Source organism: Poecile atricapillus, chromosome 1 (genome assembly GCF_030490865.1).
Source record: "Poecile atricapillus isolate bPoeAtr1 chromosome 1, bPoeAtr1.hap1, whole genome shotgun sequence".
NCBI classification, from domain to species: domain Eukaryota; kingdom Metazoa; phylum Chordata; class Aves; order Passeriformes; family Paridae; genus Poecile; species Poecile atricapillus.
The window spans coordinates 89,966,305-89,985,865 of record NC_081249.1 but is presented as its reverse complement, the minus strand read 5'-3'; the positions used below and the strand labels follow the sequence as shown (position 1 = coordinate 89,985,865).

Sequence of the window (19,561 nt, the reverse complement as noted above, 5' to 3'; positions counted from 1 at the left end):
CAGTGGGTATCCTAAGAACTTCAATGATTTGGGTTTTTACATTGTCACATTACATTTTCAAATGTCTCCATTAAAAATGTAAAACTGGTAAATTGTCACAACTTCAGACTCACTGGAAAATGCAGGATCTTTGCAGCACAATGCAGGTCTGTCTTGCCACTGAGATTTGCAAGACTTGGGTAAAAAAACAAGATTTAAAGCAAAGTCTTTCAAGGGAAAAATACACACAATAAGATGCACAGTGCCAAAATCTCCTTTCTGCTTTGCAAGTGCTCTGGAGGCACATTCACACTTCACTGAGCCAAATAATTTCTGAAAATGACTGCACGTTTGGAAAACGTGCAGACTTGAGTCCTAACAAGAACTGTTTAGGTTTTATGACTCTAAGCCATCTGTGAGCTAAAGGGACAGAAACCATCTAAAAACTGTCAAGCTGAGAGTTTGGTTTCCACAATAAGCTCTGAATCACCTTTAATCTGCCCATTAAGTGCACTCTGGCAATTCTGCAACAGCCCCACTGGAAATGCCGCGAGTGTGAAAAACAGCAGATGGTTAACGGGGGTGGAAAGCTGCACAAATCGTTAGAGAAGCATGGAAAATTCGGTGCTGGCTATAAAAGTCACTAGACAAGGGCAGCTGTAAATAGCCAGGTGAAAAGAGGAGGGAGGGACAGTGGTAGCTGCTCTGCACAAACTGCTGCTGTTTCCTTCTCAACAGCCACCAGGAAAGTGCTGAATCAATCCCATGTGAACAGACCATAAGGTGCAGTGCTCCCATGTATTAGCACTAAGGGAGCTTTCCATTGCGCTGGAGTTTCCAGGTTTCAGCAGCACCTTGGATGTGATTATGGAATCACTTAATGATCCTGAGGGACACTTAGAAAGCAAACCCACTTGCTTTTTATATGTTGTATATATACATGACTGCTACAGTCCAGGCAAGTGATTACTGTAACCTGTGATGACATAGCTAGAGATATCCCTGTATGTTGAGGATAAACACGACACGAAGCCAGGAGGCAAAGGCAGGAAAGAAAGGGAACTCAGTGTGGCCTGTCCAACACCACATTCCAAACTCTCTGACTTCAGACAGAAAACGTGACATGCAATTAGATGACCATGAGAGAATTTTTTCCCTGCATATCCCACCAGTTTACATTATATTTAAACAAGAGGTATTATTTCCAACCAGCTCAACAGGCATGAATAGCCTAACCTTCTAGGATATCTAACAATGACTTCTGCTAATGCTTAAATAAGGCGGTTATTGCAGAGGTGGAAAATGAGGAAAACTGGGTTTTGGGAGGGAGTAACAGATACAAGCCTGGGCAGGAAAGCAGGTAGAATCAAATATTGAAAATCATACTGCCATTTTCATATTCAGTAGTGTTATGACATTCTTCCTAAGAAGGATTTAATCCTTTTGTACTTGGGCCTGCCATCTCTGATTGTTTTACAAGGCAGCCTTCTCCCTCCTCTTTTAGCTTTCCATGGGCAGCCCTGAAACACTTTTCACCTCCAGTTCAAGTAACCTGTGGCTAAGTTCTCTTGCATGTATCCTGTCTGTCAAAAATCAATGAGCGTCATTTTAACAGGAAATCAGAGGGACACTGATATCTCCAAGAGACAATCTCTGCCACCAGAGGTTGGGGTTGGAGCCACCATTTCCCCCTCCCCTCCATGCACAGTTTAGGCAGATGGCATCCACTTACACAAACTATCTGGCCACAGCAAAGGAGAACATAAATGAGTATAGTTAGAGAAAAGAAACCACAAATGCTTTTCAGTTTTATTCTTATTGGGAGGGTAGTGGAATCCTGACATGGTCCTTCACATCATCCAATGAAAACTGACAGGGACTTTTTCAAGGGTCCTAGTTCACCTAGCAGATTATGGGACTAAATCCTGGAGTAATGTTGGCTTGGCTGTAGTGCTTTGTCAGCCTGCAGACATGGCATTCCCAATTCCAGATAGTTTTGCTGGGTCAAGACTAAAGTAATCAGTACTAACAGAAAGGGAAAGTAATCAGATGTGAAACACAGACCAAATGATGAGTGATGTGTCAGGCTGGTACTACACAATATTTGTACAGACCAGTCAGAAATGGGTATTACAAATAGAGCTGGAAAATAGTAATAGCTAAAAACATAATCAAGTGCTTTTGATGGATTTCCCAGAAAAGAGAAAAGTCTCTTCAGAAAAAATAATGTAACAGCTTCAAAAAACAACAGCAGCAGCAACAACAAAACAAACAAACAAACAAATAGATGTATCTAGTGACCTTTAGATCAGCTTTTCCATTGGATAAATATATTTGAAATAGTTGTACAGTTCACAGTGGCATAAAGTTCTCTGATTGCTTGAGTGCTTGAAAATATCTCATCAGTAAAAAAATACCAGAGCTGGGGGAGGAAAACCCTCTCTCTGAATTCTGTACATGGGTAAATGCACAGGTTTTGGCAGGCATCAGGTCATTGGATCCATGGGAAACTGGCAGCATCACAGGACTGCAGATCACAAGTCAGGGGATGGAGGATAAGAAGAACAGTAAGGCCCATTTTCCTGCAATGAGAACAGAATAAGCAGTTGAACAGAAGTCTCCTCCGACACATCTCGGTGCAAAGACAGTGCCACAGAGGCAGAAATAATTAGGCATTCTGGCTTTGTCTTCCATGAGTACAGTGAGTGCCACAGCTCACCCAGAAGAGGAGTGTGCTAGTAAACAGGCAAACACAGGCCTTGGTTTTGCTTGTGTTTTAAACAGAAAGTGCAAGTTAAACTTTTGCCATTAAGCCAAAGCTGTGACACCAGGAAGCCACAAATGTTGGCATAACCAGTGACTGAGACAAAGTTACTGATGCAGGCAGACACACAGCTCTGACTGCTACATTGAAGGCACATCACATAGTCTTTGGAATGACTTTGCCAATGCAAGCCATATTCATGTCACTATTTGATTAGAAACCTGTGGTGCAGAAGGGAGGAGGAAGAGGGCCCTATACACAAAGGCAGGACACCTTTCTACTGTTCCATTTTTCCCTGCTGTTTTGTTGTTTGTTTTTTTTTCCCCCTTTTTCTGCATGCTCGTTAGTATGTGGGGCAAGGAAAATGAAATGCAACTACTATTTCTTTTTTCCAGTCAGTAAAAGGTGTTACAGCAGGTAACACAAATTTTATCTTGTCCACAGGCTGTTATTGTGTTATGTTACAGCTCTTGGCTAAAGAAAGGCAGGCTGCCTTTTATGCACATAGGAGACTGATCTAATGGGAAAGTAGTCCCCTTAGCCAAGCCCTCTGCTTGGGCTGATGTAGACAAAAAAACTCAGAGAATCATTACTCATAGAACAACATAGACGCTCCAGAAAACCTTCCCTCTTCCTTCTCTCCATTCTTAAGATGTGGAAGTCAGTCCCCTTAAAGCTCTTGCAGAGCTGAATGGGAGCAGCACAAGAACTGCTCTTAGGGCAGAGACTCATGGTGACCACAGGCAGTCACTTACCCTGGCGTCATACTCGAGGACGAAAGGGGGAAGATCAATCTGTTCTGGGGGTATGGCTGTGAACAACTGCTGAAGGCTTTCCACATAGTGGATTTTGTCCTTTAGCCCTGAGACTGTAAAGGTTGTGAAAAACCACGCTGAGACCTGAAAATAAAACCCCACAGAAACCAATTAACAAGATGCTGCTTCAAAACCTTCAAGTTCAATGCAATACTCCACAGTGAAACAGGCTCGAGTTGAACTTGAAACAGTAAAATCATTGCCATAACACAAGGTCAGGAAATATGCACCACCAACTGCTAGCAAGCAGTGTCTTGAGAGCTTCAAGCTAGTGTTTTCTGACTCTATGCTCACTCCCTCAATGCCAGCCTAAGGTCCCTTTCTACAGTCCAGGAGTGACAGCTGTTCTGCTGTTTGTCCTCAAAACACCATCAGTAGAGCGGCATGTTTTCACTCCAGGCTTAGCCAGTACAAAAATTACCCATTTGACTCTGTCAGAAGCATTTTCAATCCTTTACACTGAAGTTCTCACTTGAAAGAAAGGCCAGTTAGAGTGAGAGAAAGGGAGACTTTTCAAAGATTTTACTAAAATCTCCCTTCTGCTTTGGTTTGTCTGAATGACCTCTTGCTTTACCAACTTTCTTATCAACGCCTTATTAATTTAACTCTACAAGAATAAGCCTATCAACTTATTCTACAAGATTTTACTTTAAATATTCACATCCCTGTCTGTTTTGGGTACAAACAAGACATGGAATTTTTGTTTTTGAAGACCAGTAAGACAGCAATCTAATCCTGCTTAGATCGACTGCACAAGCTTTACCTTTTCAATCCACCTTCTCCAAGATTAAGTACTGTATTATTTATTGTTTATTTATTTTCTATTCTTTTCCCAGAAAGAAGGAAAAGAAAAAAAATCTATTCTACAGGTCACAAATGTTCACAGTAGGGATCAATCACATGGTCCTGAGAAACCAGCTCTTGCTGACTCTTCTTCAGCCAGGGGTCAGAGCACATGACCTCCACAGTCCTTTATAACCTTGACCATTCTGTTTGATAATTTTGCTTTGACTGCAGGAAGTTAACAGAAAAGAAGCAACACTGCAAGAAAAGCCTTGAGGAAAGCAAGAGTTTCAAATAAACTTGAAGATTAAATCTATAAAAATTATCTGCCTGAATACATTAAAGAAAAAGTCAATTTCTAAAACCTGTCCTGGAATAACTGTGCTGCCTCCTCAAAACAGCTTATTTTAATGAGAGAGGAACAATGAAAAAGAGAAAAGAAGGTAGAGAACATGACAGAACATTTGAAATCAGTTCATTATTTTGAGGGCAGAATCAGATTTATGTTAGCACAAAAGCAAGGAGACAGATTTTTACTGGCAACCATTTTTCATTATATTGTTCTAACAAGACCTCTTATGAGTGACACCAAATGACAGTTTAATGAGTGAAAAATACCTTCTCAATCTTGCACCGAAGTATCATGGATGTCAAGGTATGTTATGAATGACAATCATTAAACATAATTGCTATAGTTGTTCAATGTATAAAAGCCTAATAGGGGATATTTTTGCAGCCATCACAAAAACTGCTGTTGGGAAAAGTGTTTTTTCTTTTTCCCCTCCTTCCTCTCACTATACAAACCACTGTAGCTTGGCATCTTACTCAGGAACACAGAGAGAAGGGAGGAGAGCAAAAATGTTTCTGGAGAATTTTTCTATTACTTCTATTCTTGATAATCACAGGTTTTAGAAACGGTAATACAAGAGCAGCTATTTTCTTATTGGTAACAGGACATGGAACTTTAAATTAAATCAAATCTCTGTTAATGTACTGAAAGTAGAATAAGTTATACCAGAGCAGCCAAAGAAAGTTAAAAATCTAGACATCTGCTGAAGTTTCCCTTCATTTTTCTTGTCCTGATATTCTGAATCTAAATAAATGGCTGTAAAAGTCACTCTGCCAAGCTATAAACCCACAGTTAAATGTATGACATGTCTCCCACAAAAAACCAGCAACACAGATTAGCTGTGCCACTAATCTCTTAATTTGGGCATACCTCAAAGAGAAATTTAATAAAATCTGGGAAATTTTACTCCAGTTGGAAGGATCTTGAGTAGGAAAAAACCAAGTGATTTGCAACAATCTTTCCACTGCCATCTGATCTCAAGAAACTGCTTTTAGGATCATTATAGAAAAAACAAACCAAAAATTGTTCATGATAAATACAAAGAGTACGATGATTATGAATATCTAATTTGAGTCTTTGGGAATGTTTCAGCTTTGAAACATTCTTGATTCACAGCCAGTTAATGAAAACAGAATTACTCTGGGTGAGACTGTTTCAGATCCAGCCATTTATAGTTCAGTTCAGAACACAAGCTCTGAAAGAGTTTATTTGGAGAGCTCTCAGAAGAAGGGAGCTAAGAGGATTCAAATAAAAATGCCTCCAAAAGCCCTTAATTTATCTATCAACAGCTTTATCAAAAACAAGCAGGAGGAACTTTGCATGCAAGAGTACAAAGGAACTGGTGATGGCACTTCATGGGTACCTTGATGTGAGGCCTGGCAGCGAAGTGCTCATGTAGCAAGAGCCACTCCAGCCTACAAAGCTGTTGAGATCTACACTACAATTTCATGATGTGCACAGCTCCATTTCACAGATCTGTGAACATTCAAGGCATGAGAAAAGGCAGGAGCACTGTACAAAAATGTGTGCACAGTGGCTCACCCTGCTTCAGTTACTCTGTGCTTTAGGATAACTGCTGAACCTTCCCCTCTGCACACCAAACTCCATGCATTCTAGACAGGCAATTACCCTCAGAAAACACAGTTTACAGCAGTTTCATACCTAGAAATTGAACAAAGAATCATTGTTGGAACCATAAAGTACATGGAGAACTATTCTGGTTTTCTAAGGATGTATGATTTTCCAAAAGACCTGATGAAAAGCCTCTTGATCCCTTTTAGCCCATGAAAAAGCAAAAGTGACTCTAAGAGATGGCAGCCATCCACCGTGCCAGGATTCAATCCTGCTGTGAAAGGGATAATTTATACAAGACATTTAAGATCTGTGCATGAGGGTGATGTCTTTGGGAAGTCACATGAACGCACAGGCCTTCCTCCTGAATTTGAGGCATGGGGACATGAGCCCTGAAAGAGCCAAAAAAAGGAGGGGAGAAAAAAATCATTCTCTCTTAGCAGTCATCTTCTTCACCATGCTTTCTGCTACATATTCCCCATCATGTTTCATAAGCTGATAGTCCATGAAACAGTCAGAAGCAATCCCGCTTGCCTTCTAGTTATAGAAAAGATTGGCAGAAAGACAGGGATATACACATTCTCTTTTGCCTCCAGCTGTGCTGCCAGAATAGGATACAAACCAATACTATTTCCAGCAAGTTAGAGAACTTTGTGTCTCTCACCCTCCTTGCTTCCCACCAACCATCTGCTTCGCCTACAGATCTGTTGAGTCCCGCTGCAGTTTCCAAAGGGACAGACAAGACGGCAACAGACACCAGTGAGGATGAGTTGTCATCCTCCAACAACAGCAACAAAGTTTGTACAAAATGTATCTCAACCAAATAGAAATGTATGGGAAGAGAGGACGGGAGTGAAGCGCTGCTGAGAATCTAAAACACTAGCACTTCCTAGCTTCAGCTTTTCCACTCAGCTTTGTGACCTTAGTACTGTTCTATGCCAGCTCCTACATTTTTATGAGCATCAGAGCTGGAAGATCTAATTCTAGGACACAGACCTCTGATCTGTAGCCTGTGGGAGTAACTAATAACCTTACAGAAACTGGAAGCTATGCTGTTGGGAAGCCTCAGTCTTATCTCCATAAAAACAAGGAAGCTCCAAGTCTCATGGTGTCCCAGCTGTGCACAGGCAAAGAAAGGACTCTATGGAAATTTAGCAGTCAAAGAAATTCTTGAAACAAGAAATTCTTGAAGAAGAAATGCCGCTGAACATGTGCAAACAGATGTGTTTTTCCAGGCATATAATTTTCTCAAATTTGATTAATGTCAGCAAAAAGCAGAATAAACACAGAGTTTAAGCTGATGTGAACATGGAGGATCAGATTTCTGTTTTAATTGGACAAAAAAAACCTCTTGGAAGGGCTGCTGCTGCCACTTAGCTCATCTGAAGTACTCACACTGCTGCAATAGGAGTAGTGGATGCGAAGTTCAGAAGGGAACCAGCTCCATCTTCTGTTGCCCCACACAGACCCCAGCCAAAGGTAACAATTTAGTGCATGACAAGTTCAGGTTTTTTGTGTCCTGATAGATTAGCAGGATTTTTTTCTGCACTCCATCAAAGGCATTCTTCCCATCTTCTTTTGCTGCTCTTCACTCTAACCCTGACTAATCTCACTGCTGCCTGAGGCTGCTCTCTGCCCTTCCCAGGGCAGCTCTGAAGTGACACACATGACACATGTGATACCTCTTGTGGTAAAAGAAAAGGTGAAACATCCAGGAGATGAAATACACAAAAAAACCCTCCCTGAGTGTTTGGTCATGGTGGTTCATCCCCCTGCCAGCCAGCCAGCAGGAAAAATGACAAGATGTTTCCCTTTGAAAGAAATATGATTAAAAGCTTTCACCTCTCTCTGGTAAGAGCACACTAAAACCAGGCCACAGACAGCATGCACTGCATTGGGGTTCAGCTTATCACAAAAGTTGGAAGACTGCAGCTAGATCAAAGACGGGATGAATTTCAAATTCTAACTGTGGGAATCTTCTAGTGTCTCCAAGTTTTTCATGCTACAGGCTTACGTGCTACCCTGCCAACACAAAAGATACACTTTTCTAAGATTTACCTTACCTTTGAACGAAATGTTGGGTGGACAAAATACAATGCCTTCAAGTTCCTCTTGTACCTGGTTTAGAGAAAGAAAAAAAATATTTAAAAGTGAATTCCAGCTAAGGTCACCTACACAAGCAAACTGTCAAAAGAGACCATTTTCCTTAAGTGTAATGTAATTTTACAAAGTTAGATCTAATGTAAGGGCAGACACCATAAAGTAGATGTAAGGAGAAAAAAATAAAAAATAAAAGGCAGCATGGTTATTTTTCAGTTAAAGACATCACAGCCTTCAGTCTTTCAAGTAGGAAGTGAAAGAAAGTTAAGGACAAATTATGATTGCCACTGTTACCCAAACCCCTCCTCTCACAACCAGCAACATTGTTTAACAAAGCCAGACTCCAAAAGCTCCCGCTCTGGCTTGTGACAGACAAGACAACTAGAGTGCCTCCCTAACAGCTCTAGAGGGAGACTGCAAAGGACAGAACTTCTGGTTAAAAAGATGGACTTGAGAAGGAAAGAAAAAACCTCTTTCTTCTTGTATTTCATAGTTATTTAGGTCTTTGTCCCATCCAAACTCTCTCAGAAACAAATGGGAAACCAGATACAGGGAACAGCAAATATTTGCATAGCACAGAGGAAGACCAGAACATGTTCTTTTCCTATTGACACTCACTTGGCATCAACAACATCATAGAGTTTCTTCAGGAAGTTAGAGTCTAGCTGATTGTAATCATTTGTGAGCGTATGGAAGTACACCAGGACATATTCCTTCACTGCAATATGATCCATGACGTGGATGAAATACAGAAGAGCCTGAGGCAGAAAGAAACAGAATTTATATTTGCAACAAACTCTTTCACAGTTGCATTACATCTTAATACTTTTCCCTTATTTCATCTTCAAATCAGGAATCATGAGGCTGGATAGCATTACATTTCAGCTACAGAAGCAAGGCTAACCTTCCAAGTCTTCAACCTGACTGTAATAACTTGGAAGTCTTTTGTCTATCTGACCTCACAGATGGAGATATGCTCTTGGTGTTTTCCTGAAAAACTACATTTAACTCATTATGTTTCACTCTTCACGTCTTGGCACTTACAGAAGCATAGCAACTCTCCTTCATCTTGAGAAGAAAAAGGAGTCCATACTAGCCTGTATTTTTTCTAAAAATAACCTCATTGAAAAGCATCAGCCCAATGCACACATAGCTCTGTAAGGGCATACATTTTCATCTGCCTATAAAAATACTTTATAGTTAACATCTTAGGTCTTCTACAAATTATGTTTCTAGTATTAACACTGAATTATCCTTATAATCAGACTTTTCCATCCAAAACATTCATATATAACATACACAACTCTAATTTTGCACGTCTTACCTTTTCCATGTCTATCAATGTTACGGGGATATTCCTTCCAACCACCACCATCACAGTACGGCCACAGTTATCCACACCTACAAAAGAAAGAAAGAAAGAAAGAAAGATGTCTCAGCTTCTCTCAGTCATGCCAGGTTTTGTAGCTGGACTCTTTCAAAGTGGGGAGAAATAGCCTCAGCTTAGAACTTTTGCAATGTATATTGCTTCCAGCAGAGGAAATATGCTTAGTTACTGCTCTCGCTATACCAGTATCTATTCTGATAAGAAACCCCATGTATCACATCAGAGAAACTTAAGGACTGCAATTTTATGTTGCCTGTGTACTTCATATTTAGCTAAATATCAAATAATAACATGGGTTTAATTTAATAAAACCCCTTCACTTGCAATTCTACCACCAAAGCAAAATTCTTCCTAGAAACCAAGCTCTGAACTCCAGTGCACAGATTCCCAGAGCATGCCTCATGGACCTCCTGCAGCCCAAGGAGTCTTGTCTAAGGCAAACCAAAGAATTGAAATTTGCAGTTACTGAGCAGAAGGTATCACACAAACTCGGTATTTACACAAAGATCGAGGTAAGCTCTGGATTTTCATGAGGCCTAAGAGATCAGCCAAAGTGCTGAACAGATTTTCTTTCCAGAAACACAGCTATGATTTCAGCATGACCTATTGTATATGCAAGTCCGAAGGAAACATTTTTACTTCAAGACAACATAGATCAGTCATCAGTACCCTGAACTTACCTGTCTGGTACAAAGCTTTAAGAGAAGCAATGTCGGAGAGGTCTTCAGCTCTTGCCTGACACAGCCAACGATTATAACTAGAAAGTCAAAAACATCTGGTCAGATCTAATCCCCCTTTGGATTAGCACTATAAGCCTGGAGAGGTATATGGGAAGGGAAGGACAAAACAAGCTTTTTCTGACTGAGCCCTCTCTGATGTTGCTGTTTTCTGACCTATGGAGTAACTATCGAGTTTTTAAAGAAAGAAGCGTTAAAAAATAAAATTTAGTGTCTTAGTTACACACCTAATAATTTTCACTCAGATAATACATATTAATATGTATCAACTATTAACTGCAGCGGCATTGCATTTGAGCTGAGAAGATCTCAGAGGTTTTTCCATTTAAATATGTCAGTGTTTAAAAGACAGGAAAAAAAGAAAATTTCCTTTAAAAGCCTAGATGTCAAACACAACTATGCAGCAACCAGTTTCATGAACTGTGCCTCATCTGACAAAACAAGCAGACACTGAGCCTTCAGAGGTGGCCAGCATGGAATTACCTTCTAAAGAAGAGATCATGCATGTTAGGGTTACCAGGGCATGGAGGGGGAGAAAGCCTGAGCCTTCTTTTATTTATCAAATGGAAGAAAAGTGTTTTGCTATCTGCGCAGAGCCTCAGGAACAAGTGGGCAGTATCAAAAGCAGGGGATCCCACAACAAAAAGTGGCGACAAAACAGTGACATCTTGTGGCAAATAGGTAAGGCAGCCGGGTAGATGCACTGAGTGTGCTGAAGGGTTCATCGCAAGCTTCCCTTTTCCTCCTGCTGTCCCATCCCTTCTTCCTTCAGGCCAAAGAGACTACTACATCAATCCAGGGTGACACCAGGCTTTACCTGTATTTGCTAGCTGGAAGATGAGGCTTTACAGATAACAAAACCATCATTCATAAGGGTTGGTCCTAACCAATACAAATACTTTCACGAACAAGCAAATTCTCACTTCCTCTGATGCTGTTTCTGCAGTGCTGCCTCTGACAACTGTCCCTGAAGGATGAGGCGTCTCTGTTTATCAACGTCTCCCTCCATGCGGGCAAAAGCATGGGACCCAATGAAAGACAAATCCGCCTCCAGACCTTCTTCATCTGAAGCATCTGCAGTAGAAACAAAGATGGTATAAAATGTTTGGGCTGTGTACAGGACAGCAATGCTGCTGATGAGTTGGTACATTTCCCAGCGAAACAACACAGTCATTATGCTACAGACTAGCACAAGACCCCTGAGGTACCATGATGCGGCTCTGATACCTCACCAGTACCACTGGCAGATCACAGCATGTGATTGAGAACCACGCCCTTAAAATGTTGGTTTGCCTGGAAACTAACTGGGAAGTCCTAATCATCAGCTCATAAAGGGTTTACTCTTCTGAAAAACAAGTTCTGGAGAGACTGACTTTAGCTTTACACTCATCCTACTTGTCAAAAGGGGAAAAATTGGCATGCAGAGGCACAGATGCTGCAGCTTTACTCAATTTAGAAGCTGTACTGTATGTAGAAAGGGCTCACTTCTTGCATCATTGACACTTCCTGAACAAATGCTGTAGTGATCTAAGCGTAGCTATTTTTATAGTATTGTTTACAGCACCACTGGGTGATGAAATAGAAGAGCACAGGCTCACTTGCTGGTGACAATACCAGAATGCTCCACTGAATTGATGTTATCCAGGCATGTTGCTAAGACTTCTAGCACTGTCTCTCTGGGCAATCTGGACAGGAACCGAGTTTCCCCTTTTAGCATGACATGCTATAGTAGCATTGGAACAAGAGTGCAGGATTGCACTATACAAATTCACTCTTACCTATGCAAATCCAGTAATTTCACAAATTATTAGCTAGAGATTGAATACCTCACACTAATCGGCCACAGCAGCAAATATCAAATATTCAGCCTTATCCCAATTGGCTATGCAAAAGGCGAAAATTAAAATTAATTCCAAGTTATCTGCTTTGAATGATTTAAGGCTGTAAAACTTGCACATCACTGCTTAACAAGCAAAGCAGAATGTGTCTGCTGTGTCTGTTAATATATTAAATTGTTTTGCTACATGTATCTCACCTCCATCCTGACATCTACCACTGACCTTTGATAGCCACCTCCAAACACTGATTTCTGGGTTCCCCTAGTTATTTTATATATTTTAGGGAGTTTCTGCTAATTTTCACTGCCCATCTACTATTTGGATGCACTGTATCCCTGTTGTACCAATAGAATCGTATTATTTGGGACAACATTTGCTAATATATAAACAACACTTTGCCAGTACACAAGACAGACCATTAACCATAATACCTTTTTCAATTAGTACAAGCTTCTGCATGAACACTTTCAAAGATCCTAATCACTTTGGGAAAAAAAAATTACAAAGGGAACAAACTACAAACCTCTTCAACCAAGAAAAAGAGCAGCTCTACTGCAGTTACTGCCGAGGAACACAAGAAGCCAATGAACTGGAATCATTATAACCTGACTTAGGTGAATTGAGGTAGGAAAACATCTCTCTCCTTCCTTCTCTGTTTTTCCCACTGACTTTCTCACAGAGAGATACTTATTCCAAAGTCCAGCTCCAAACTCACCATCCGGAACGCCCGGCTTTTCAGTAATCCTGATCTGCCGCTCTGGTACTACCGGCTCTCCTTCCGCATTGCCAATATCTGCAGGGAGGGAAGGCAAGGATTGGACCTCTTCTTCCAACGATCTCGGAAAATACAGAGGCAGCAACTTCTGGTAAGTGGCCTACAAATAAGAAAAATGCGTGAAGGGTCTATCACGCATCCGTGCTCTTTGCTTAAACTGCGTCTGCCTTTGTAGCAGGGAACTTCTCAGCAGTTTGGAGGAAAAGTACTGCCTCCCTCAATGGTCACTTTGGGCTGTGAGCTGGGAATACTTTATCAAGTAACCTTGATAAAGGTTAACTTTTTGGGGGGTTTTGCTGCACTGGAAAATTACTTTGAGAGGACTTTGCTAAAAACTGCATGAACTCAGGTAGATTGCAGATACTTCAGCTTTGTAATGAAGTTAAAATATGCACAGACAACAGATTTCAGCAAATGTTGCTTATGTTAAAATGCACATGACACAGATCACCTTTAGTGATATGCCTGGGAAAAAAGAAAAAGCAACAACAAAACAAGAAAATCCCTCCCCACATGAAGGAAAATAATGAAAATCTCTACAGAATATATTACTTCATGGGCTCTCTACAGCTGATTAGCAATTTTATGAACCCCCAAAAATTAGTGATTTTCCTTATCCATATGCCAGAGAACCTGAACAGTGTGGGTGTTCTGCACAGAAACAAATTCTATGTACAAGGAAAGTCAATATTCAACCTACCCGCATCTCTGAGAATACAGATCACTAAATGTCAAGTTTTCTATTCCAACAAGCCAGCAAGCAGTGTTTCAGATCTTTTTAGGTGATCAGTAGGAATGCTGAACTGGCCCTCTTCAAGCACATCTTTGTGTAGGGAGGAAACTTTTGTGTGCAGAATTTCCTTTCTGGCTAACAGACAGCATCCAGCACAACTGCATGCTATCACCCCCCCTACTGCTCCCTGTCCACAGCTCAGCAACACAGAAGCCAGAAGCAGAAAGATTCTCAAAGTGTCTATAATGACTGCTAAGAGCATGAACAGTTCTAGAAAAGAGGCTGTGCTAAGGAGACAGAAGGATGCTGCAAGACCAAAAGTCTATGTGATCTGAAAGGGAAATTCAAATCCAGTTTTACTGCTGCTGAGAAGATCAATCATGCCCAGGAATTTTGGTGGAATGAATGCCAAGATGATACCTCTTCAAGCTCAGAGACAGCAAACACCACCTTCTCCAGAGTCTCTCCATGAACCTCCAGAAACCTCCTAACTGTGCCTGCAAGGAAGCAGATAAAATGTAGTTAGCAAAACAGAAGGAGAAATCGATACACACAGCTACAAGTGAAGAACTCACAATGCAGAAGAGAGATACATCTCTCCTCATACTAAACAGCTCCACAGCCTGTAGGCAAGTGTGGATTAAGTAGTGGTTTAACACATCAAATGGGTTGCTGGGCGTATTTGAAATTCCATCTCCACTCTCTCCTGATGCTGACTTCAGAGAGAGAGACAAATAGAGAATAAATCCCTCTGATTTTATCTTACTAGGCATTCCTTAGACTGTGAAATGTGATTCAATGGCCCTGAAAAATCAAACCAAATCCTTCCTTTTGAGAGTCCTGTGCAAACTGCTAAAACCAGACATTCCTAGAACAAGTCACTGTGCCCTAAGTTATCAGCAAAGTAAAATATAAGGAAGCTACAGCAGATGCCGGTTAAAGGCAGGCTCAGTAACACAAAATCTTTGGAGTCAGCTGTGCCAAAGAGGCCTATAAAAATTCTATTTGTAAATCATGACAGAAAATGTCCAAACAAATTGGTTGGTATGGGAATATTTTATCAAGTAGCACACAGACCTACAGAGACAACAGAGGACAGCAATTAAAGAAGTTATCTACAGAGAATACTTTCGTGGGAGTTCAAGAAACAGCAGAGGGAAAAAAGGAGCTGTTTTCAAATACTTCCTGTGTATTACTGTACACAAATTCCTGCGTAATCATGTTGACCTTTGACATTACCTTACACAACAAATGCAGTTGTGCAGTTCCACAGCAAACAGTTCTGAATGTATGTGAACATGTGAAAAAGCCAGAAGAGATGGGGGAAAGTAGGAACAAGTATATAAGTGTATATAGAAGAATATACAATAATCTTGTTTGAGCATTTTTCTGTGTTTTATTTTTCAGCCGAGGATGTTTTCTGATTTTTTTTCAGTGGTCTTCATTTTTTCTTTAATATAGTTTCCTCTCGAGCACAAGGAAATTTGAAAACTTTCAGCAATGCTCTTTATTAAGAATTTCCATTAGTAGTATTAGTATTACAAATAACAAGCGTAAGAACCATTTCCTCTTGTTTGTTCTGAACTGGCATGGTTTGATGGTTCTTATTCTGGGAGACAGAGAACAGATACCTTTTCACCATTCACCATTTCCATGCCAATCATGAATTTATAGACATCTATCACACTCCCCTCAAGTCAGGTATACTCCAGTCTGAAAAAGTCTTGAGCCTCATTTCACTATTTCTTGCCTTTTTCTATTCTTGTTGACCTTCTCAACTTCTCTGTCTACTATATTCTTTTTGAATGTGCAGCTTTAAAGGGTGAACAAAACACTGATTTATTACATAACATTCTTAATTTTGTTGTGTCTTACTCAGCTTGCTGTTTTGTGCTCCTTTGAGCTGGTGTTTTCATGGAACTATTATCACTTGAATGTTTTGCTGCCTATAATCAGCCCATCATTGTGCATGCGAAGGCAGAAGCCTGTAGGAGTGGGTCAGTGGGGGAAGGATATCATTTTACATTTAGATGTGCTGATGACACTAAAACAGCAGATGAAATTCACTGTTGCTCAAGTCTGCCTACAAGTATTCAAGAGTAAAGCCTCATCCTGGCTACTCTGAGCAAATTTTTATTATCAGCAAACTCTCTCACCTCACTTTTAGCATTTTTTCCAGGCTATAAATTAATACATTGAAGAATGCAAGTTCCAGCACAGATTCCCATGGATCTTTGTTGATGAGATCTCATGGATCTTTACTGAGAGAAAGGATAATTTTATTTTATCTTCCATTTTCTGATCAACCATGGAATGCCTTGCCTTTTTACAGGCTCTAATGAACCACAGCCCCCTAAAAAAAAGGTTTCCCCATTTCAAGAACAATCTGCCAGAGGTAAGAGACCTGCTGAGTGCTGCCATCCAGTTTATGCTGTTTTCCAACACACTTACGCAGGGCTATGTGGGTTGCATCCTCCAAGGGGTAGCATCTTTTCAGAGTGTTAATGACACAAAATCCTACGGAGCACATTGCCTGTTCCCTGGAATCCAGAAAAAGAGAAACAAATGAATAGAGAGCCAGGTGCTAACAAATGTCTGTCAGGACAGTAGGGAGCACCATTAATTTCTTCCCTGGCTCTAAGCGGAAGTAATCCTCTTTCAGGTTTTTGCAGGAGGATTCTTCCCTGGCAAGATGCACACACCCTCATTAAGTAGAGAAGGAAAGAACCATTAATTATTCCCCACTGCTTCCTCTGGTGCTTGTTTTCAGATTTGTCCTTCTACCTCAGCTACATTGTTCCTACAGTTCCTCATATCCTTAATGAAGGTCTTCACTCAAACTGCTTGCAATCCTTGCTCAAAACACTTTTGTTCCTGTTTAGGACTGAGAGTAAGGAGAAGGAGGGAAAAAAGAAGGTGCTCTTCAAAGCATACACGCTCCTATTTCTTCACCTGACCAATGATTTTGTTTTGTTAGAGGTCTGGACACAGGCCAAGGTGGCTTACTCCATCTTAGGTATGATTAAACAACCATCAGAATGGAGTGACACATACTTTAAGACCAGTAAGATGCTTCTAGCACTGAGCCACTCTTTCAGAAGAGTAAAGCAGAGCTGTTGCCAACAGTAATCAAAGGAGTTTGAGCAAGCTCAGATATGGTAGACAATTTCACAAACATCAAAAGTTACTCTGGAAAACTAACTGAAAGGCATTCAGTATGCAGAAGTATAAGAATTTTAAAACAGTTTTTAACGTTTCAATCCAGGCCTGAATTTTCTTGCAACTTCTGAGGCAGAACAAAACTGGCACATGCTAAAAACCATAGCTGTAAACAGTATGAGTATGAAAAGTTACTATTGCACCGTAACACCGAGTCCAACCTTGGAAGAATTATCTTCCCAACCCTAAAAAATTGTTACGTATACTTTCTGACACTGCTCTTGCTCTGGTGTATTTTGTGACTGCTACCACTACAACACTTGTCACTGGAGAAGAACAGAACACAGAAAAATGGGAAAAGAAACCCCTGTTGGTTAAAAGGAAGTAGAAAATACTGCAGACGAGAGGGGAAAAAACTACAAACCAATGTGCTGCAGCTGTAGACTTAGAAGTAACCTTATACCCTGACTGGTAGAATTTTAGCTGTCTGTTGTACAAAGGCAGAGAAGCCAAACATATGAACTGACACAAACTCAGATCTGCCTGTGGGTGTGTCCACGCGGCTGCAGACACACATGAAGTTGTTGCTGGAGCAAGCTTATTTAATACTTATTGCAGCATGGAACCCAAAGCAATTATTGTTATTTCTCCTTTGAGGAACTGAATGCTGCACAGCTCTAGCTACCCCGTTTCATGATTTGAATCAGCTTAGATCTCTCTGTGCATTTTATCTACACCACAGCAGAGATAACTAGAGGCATGAAGCACACCATGAAGCCACTCCTGTTCTCACATCCTTAACCAGACCCAGTGTACATGAGAAGACATTCACAGAGGCAAGAGCTGTGTGCAGAGCCGAGTTTCCAGGCCAGCTGTGGCCCATATGGCACCCCCTGTGTGAGCTGTGCTGTGCTTACTTGGCGAGCTGCAGGACGTTGCGGTAGCAGCTGTACAGGGAGCTCTCGGCCGCCGTGCGGTACCGGCTCTTGTACTTGGGGCCCACCGTGTGAATGATGAAACGCGCAGCCAGGTTAAACCCTTTCGTCAGCTTGGCCTCGCCTGTCCTGCAGCCTGGGATAAACAAAACTCAGGGTAAGTGGACATGTCATGGTGAGAAAGCCAGAAGTATTCCAGACCTTGTCTTCCTCCAGTCAGACAACTCCACTTCATATATAGAAGTCGGGGTTTTAGATGTCAAATATTAAGGATAGCATCTGATCTCATACCAGCTGCTTAGCACCTAGTCAGGCTGAGGAGGTGAGAATTGTGCTCATTTCTCTCAATTTTAAAACTATGCACATAAGGACTAACCAGCTATTGCTAGAATTTCTGTCTTAATTGCAGTGCTTACTATGCTACTTAGAGCAAAGGAAGAAATTATTTAATAACATGCATACAACAGGTACACAAGTATACCATACAGCTAGCAATACAAAGTCCTTCTGGATTTAACAATTTGCTTTGGGGAGACCGCATTGTGGACAAAATGACTACAAGTCTCCTTAACCAAACAAACCAGTTGTTGGCAAAGCTATTAAAACTGAATAGATAATACACTTGTTTAATTTATGCTCCCAGAAAGAGGTAGCTTGCTTTGTTTTGCAAGTTTCTTCATGTCCACAAGGCAGACATATGATCCTCATGCAGCTCATACTCTGGACAGACTAGTTGTCTAGTCTCAAGGAGAGGAAGTTCAAGAAATACATTTAATTGTTCCATTCACAGCACCCTCCAGTTACATATTCCAGGAACAGATTCTGTGTTTGAAGTCTGTTTTCCCATCAGCACATAGAAGGTAAGTCTACTAAACTTCCCCTTCTTCACCTAAATCTAGGTCCACTCCAGGTCTGGACAGCTAAAGAAGTACTTCTAGTCTCTCTCTTTCCCTACCCTCAAAGACAAGTATTTTCCAACCTTCTTCCTTCTGCTTGCACAGCTGCACTTCAGCTTTCTGATCTAATTGAAAATCAGTATTTTCATTGGATTATCTTTCTACCTGATCTTTTTATAGGTTGCTGGTGGCCACAGGAAGAAGCAGCTGCAGCCACCCTTCAGGCAGCAGTGCTGCAGAAGCTCGGCTTAAGATGCCTATTGAACAGGGATGTTCATCTCTCCCACTCCACTACTTCCTCATAGTGCTCAGGCAAGCTAGAAACATGCATGAAAGCATATTTTATTGGAAGAGACAGTCCAGGTTGAAAATCTTCCTTACCCAAAACTTCAAGCATATCTTTTTAATGGCAACCCCACACTGCCTTGAAGACAGCAGCCTGTAAAGTTTTTGTTCCAATGAATCACATAATTAATTTCTATAGACCTCCACCCTGCTTCTTCTGGGTAAATCAGAAGGAAGAAAACACCATACTAAAAAACTCAGTATACTCTTCTAAATTCCTCCACAGCCTCTAAGGTGGCTCAGAGAAAGCAAAGGCCTGTAGGAAGAACTTGTGAAAAAAGAATGAAGCAAGTTTGATTGAGGTATAGTTGTGATTTCAGTGGGAAACCAATAAATTCAGATTAATAAATAAAATTCAGATTAATAAAAGATTAATAAAAACAGATGTAGCATT

At 40.8% G+C, this 19,561-nt stretch overlaps 1 protein-coding gene across 1 annotated transcript in view; it reads right to left on the bottom strand.

The window, feature by feature from the left end:
* Positions 1 to 1,776: 1,776 nt before the first annotated feature.
* Positions 1,777 to 19,561, bottom strand: part of GDAP2 (ganglioside induced differentiation associated protein 2) — a 23,579-nt gene continuing 5,794 nt past the window's right edge. The window contains exons 4-14 of the mRNA XM_058842233.1: positions 17,909 to 18,062; positions 16,284 to 16,372; positions 14,253 to 14,329; positions 13,040 to 13,199; positions 11,410 to 11,560; positions 10,430 to 10,506; positions 9,687 to 9,763; positions 8,981 to 9,120; positions 8,326 to 8,380; positions 3,499 to 3,642; positions 1,777 to 2,561 (exon numbers count right to left, since the gene is read on the bottom strand). Coding sequence (XP_058698216.1) covers positions 2,514 to 2,561; positions 3,499 to 3,642; positions 8,326 to 8,380; positions 8,981 to 9,120; positions 9,687 to 9,763; positions 10,430 to 10,506; positions 11,410 to 11,560; positions 13,040 to 13,199; positions 14,253 to 14,329; positions 16,284 to 16,372; positions 17,909 to 18,062 — 1,172 coding nt within the window. The 3' untranslated portion in view covers positions 1,777 to 2,513. The remainder of the gene's footprint in view (positions 2,562 to 3,498; positions 3,643 to 8,325; positions 8,381 to 8,980; positions 9,121 to 9,686; positions 9,764 to 10,429; positions 10,507 to 11,409; positions 11,561 to 13,039; positions 13,200 to 14,252; positions 14,330 to 16,283; positions 16,373 to 17,908; positions 18,063 to 19,561) is intronic.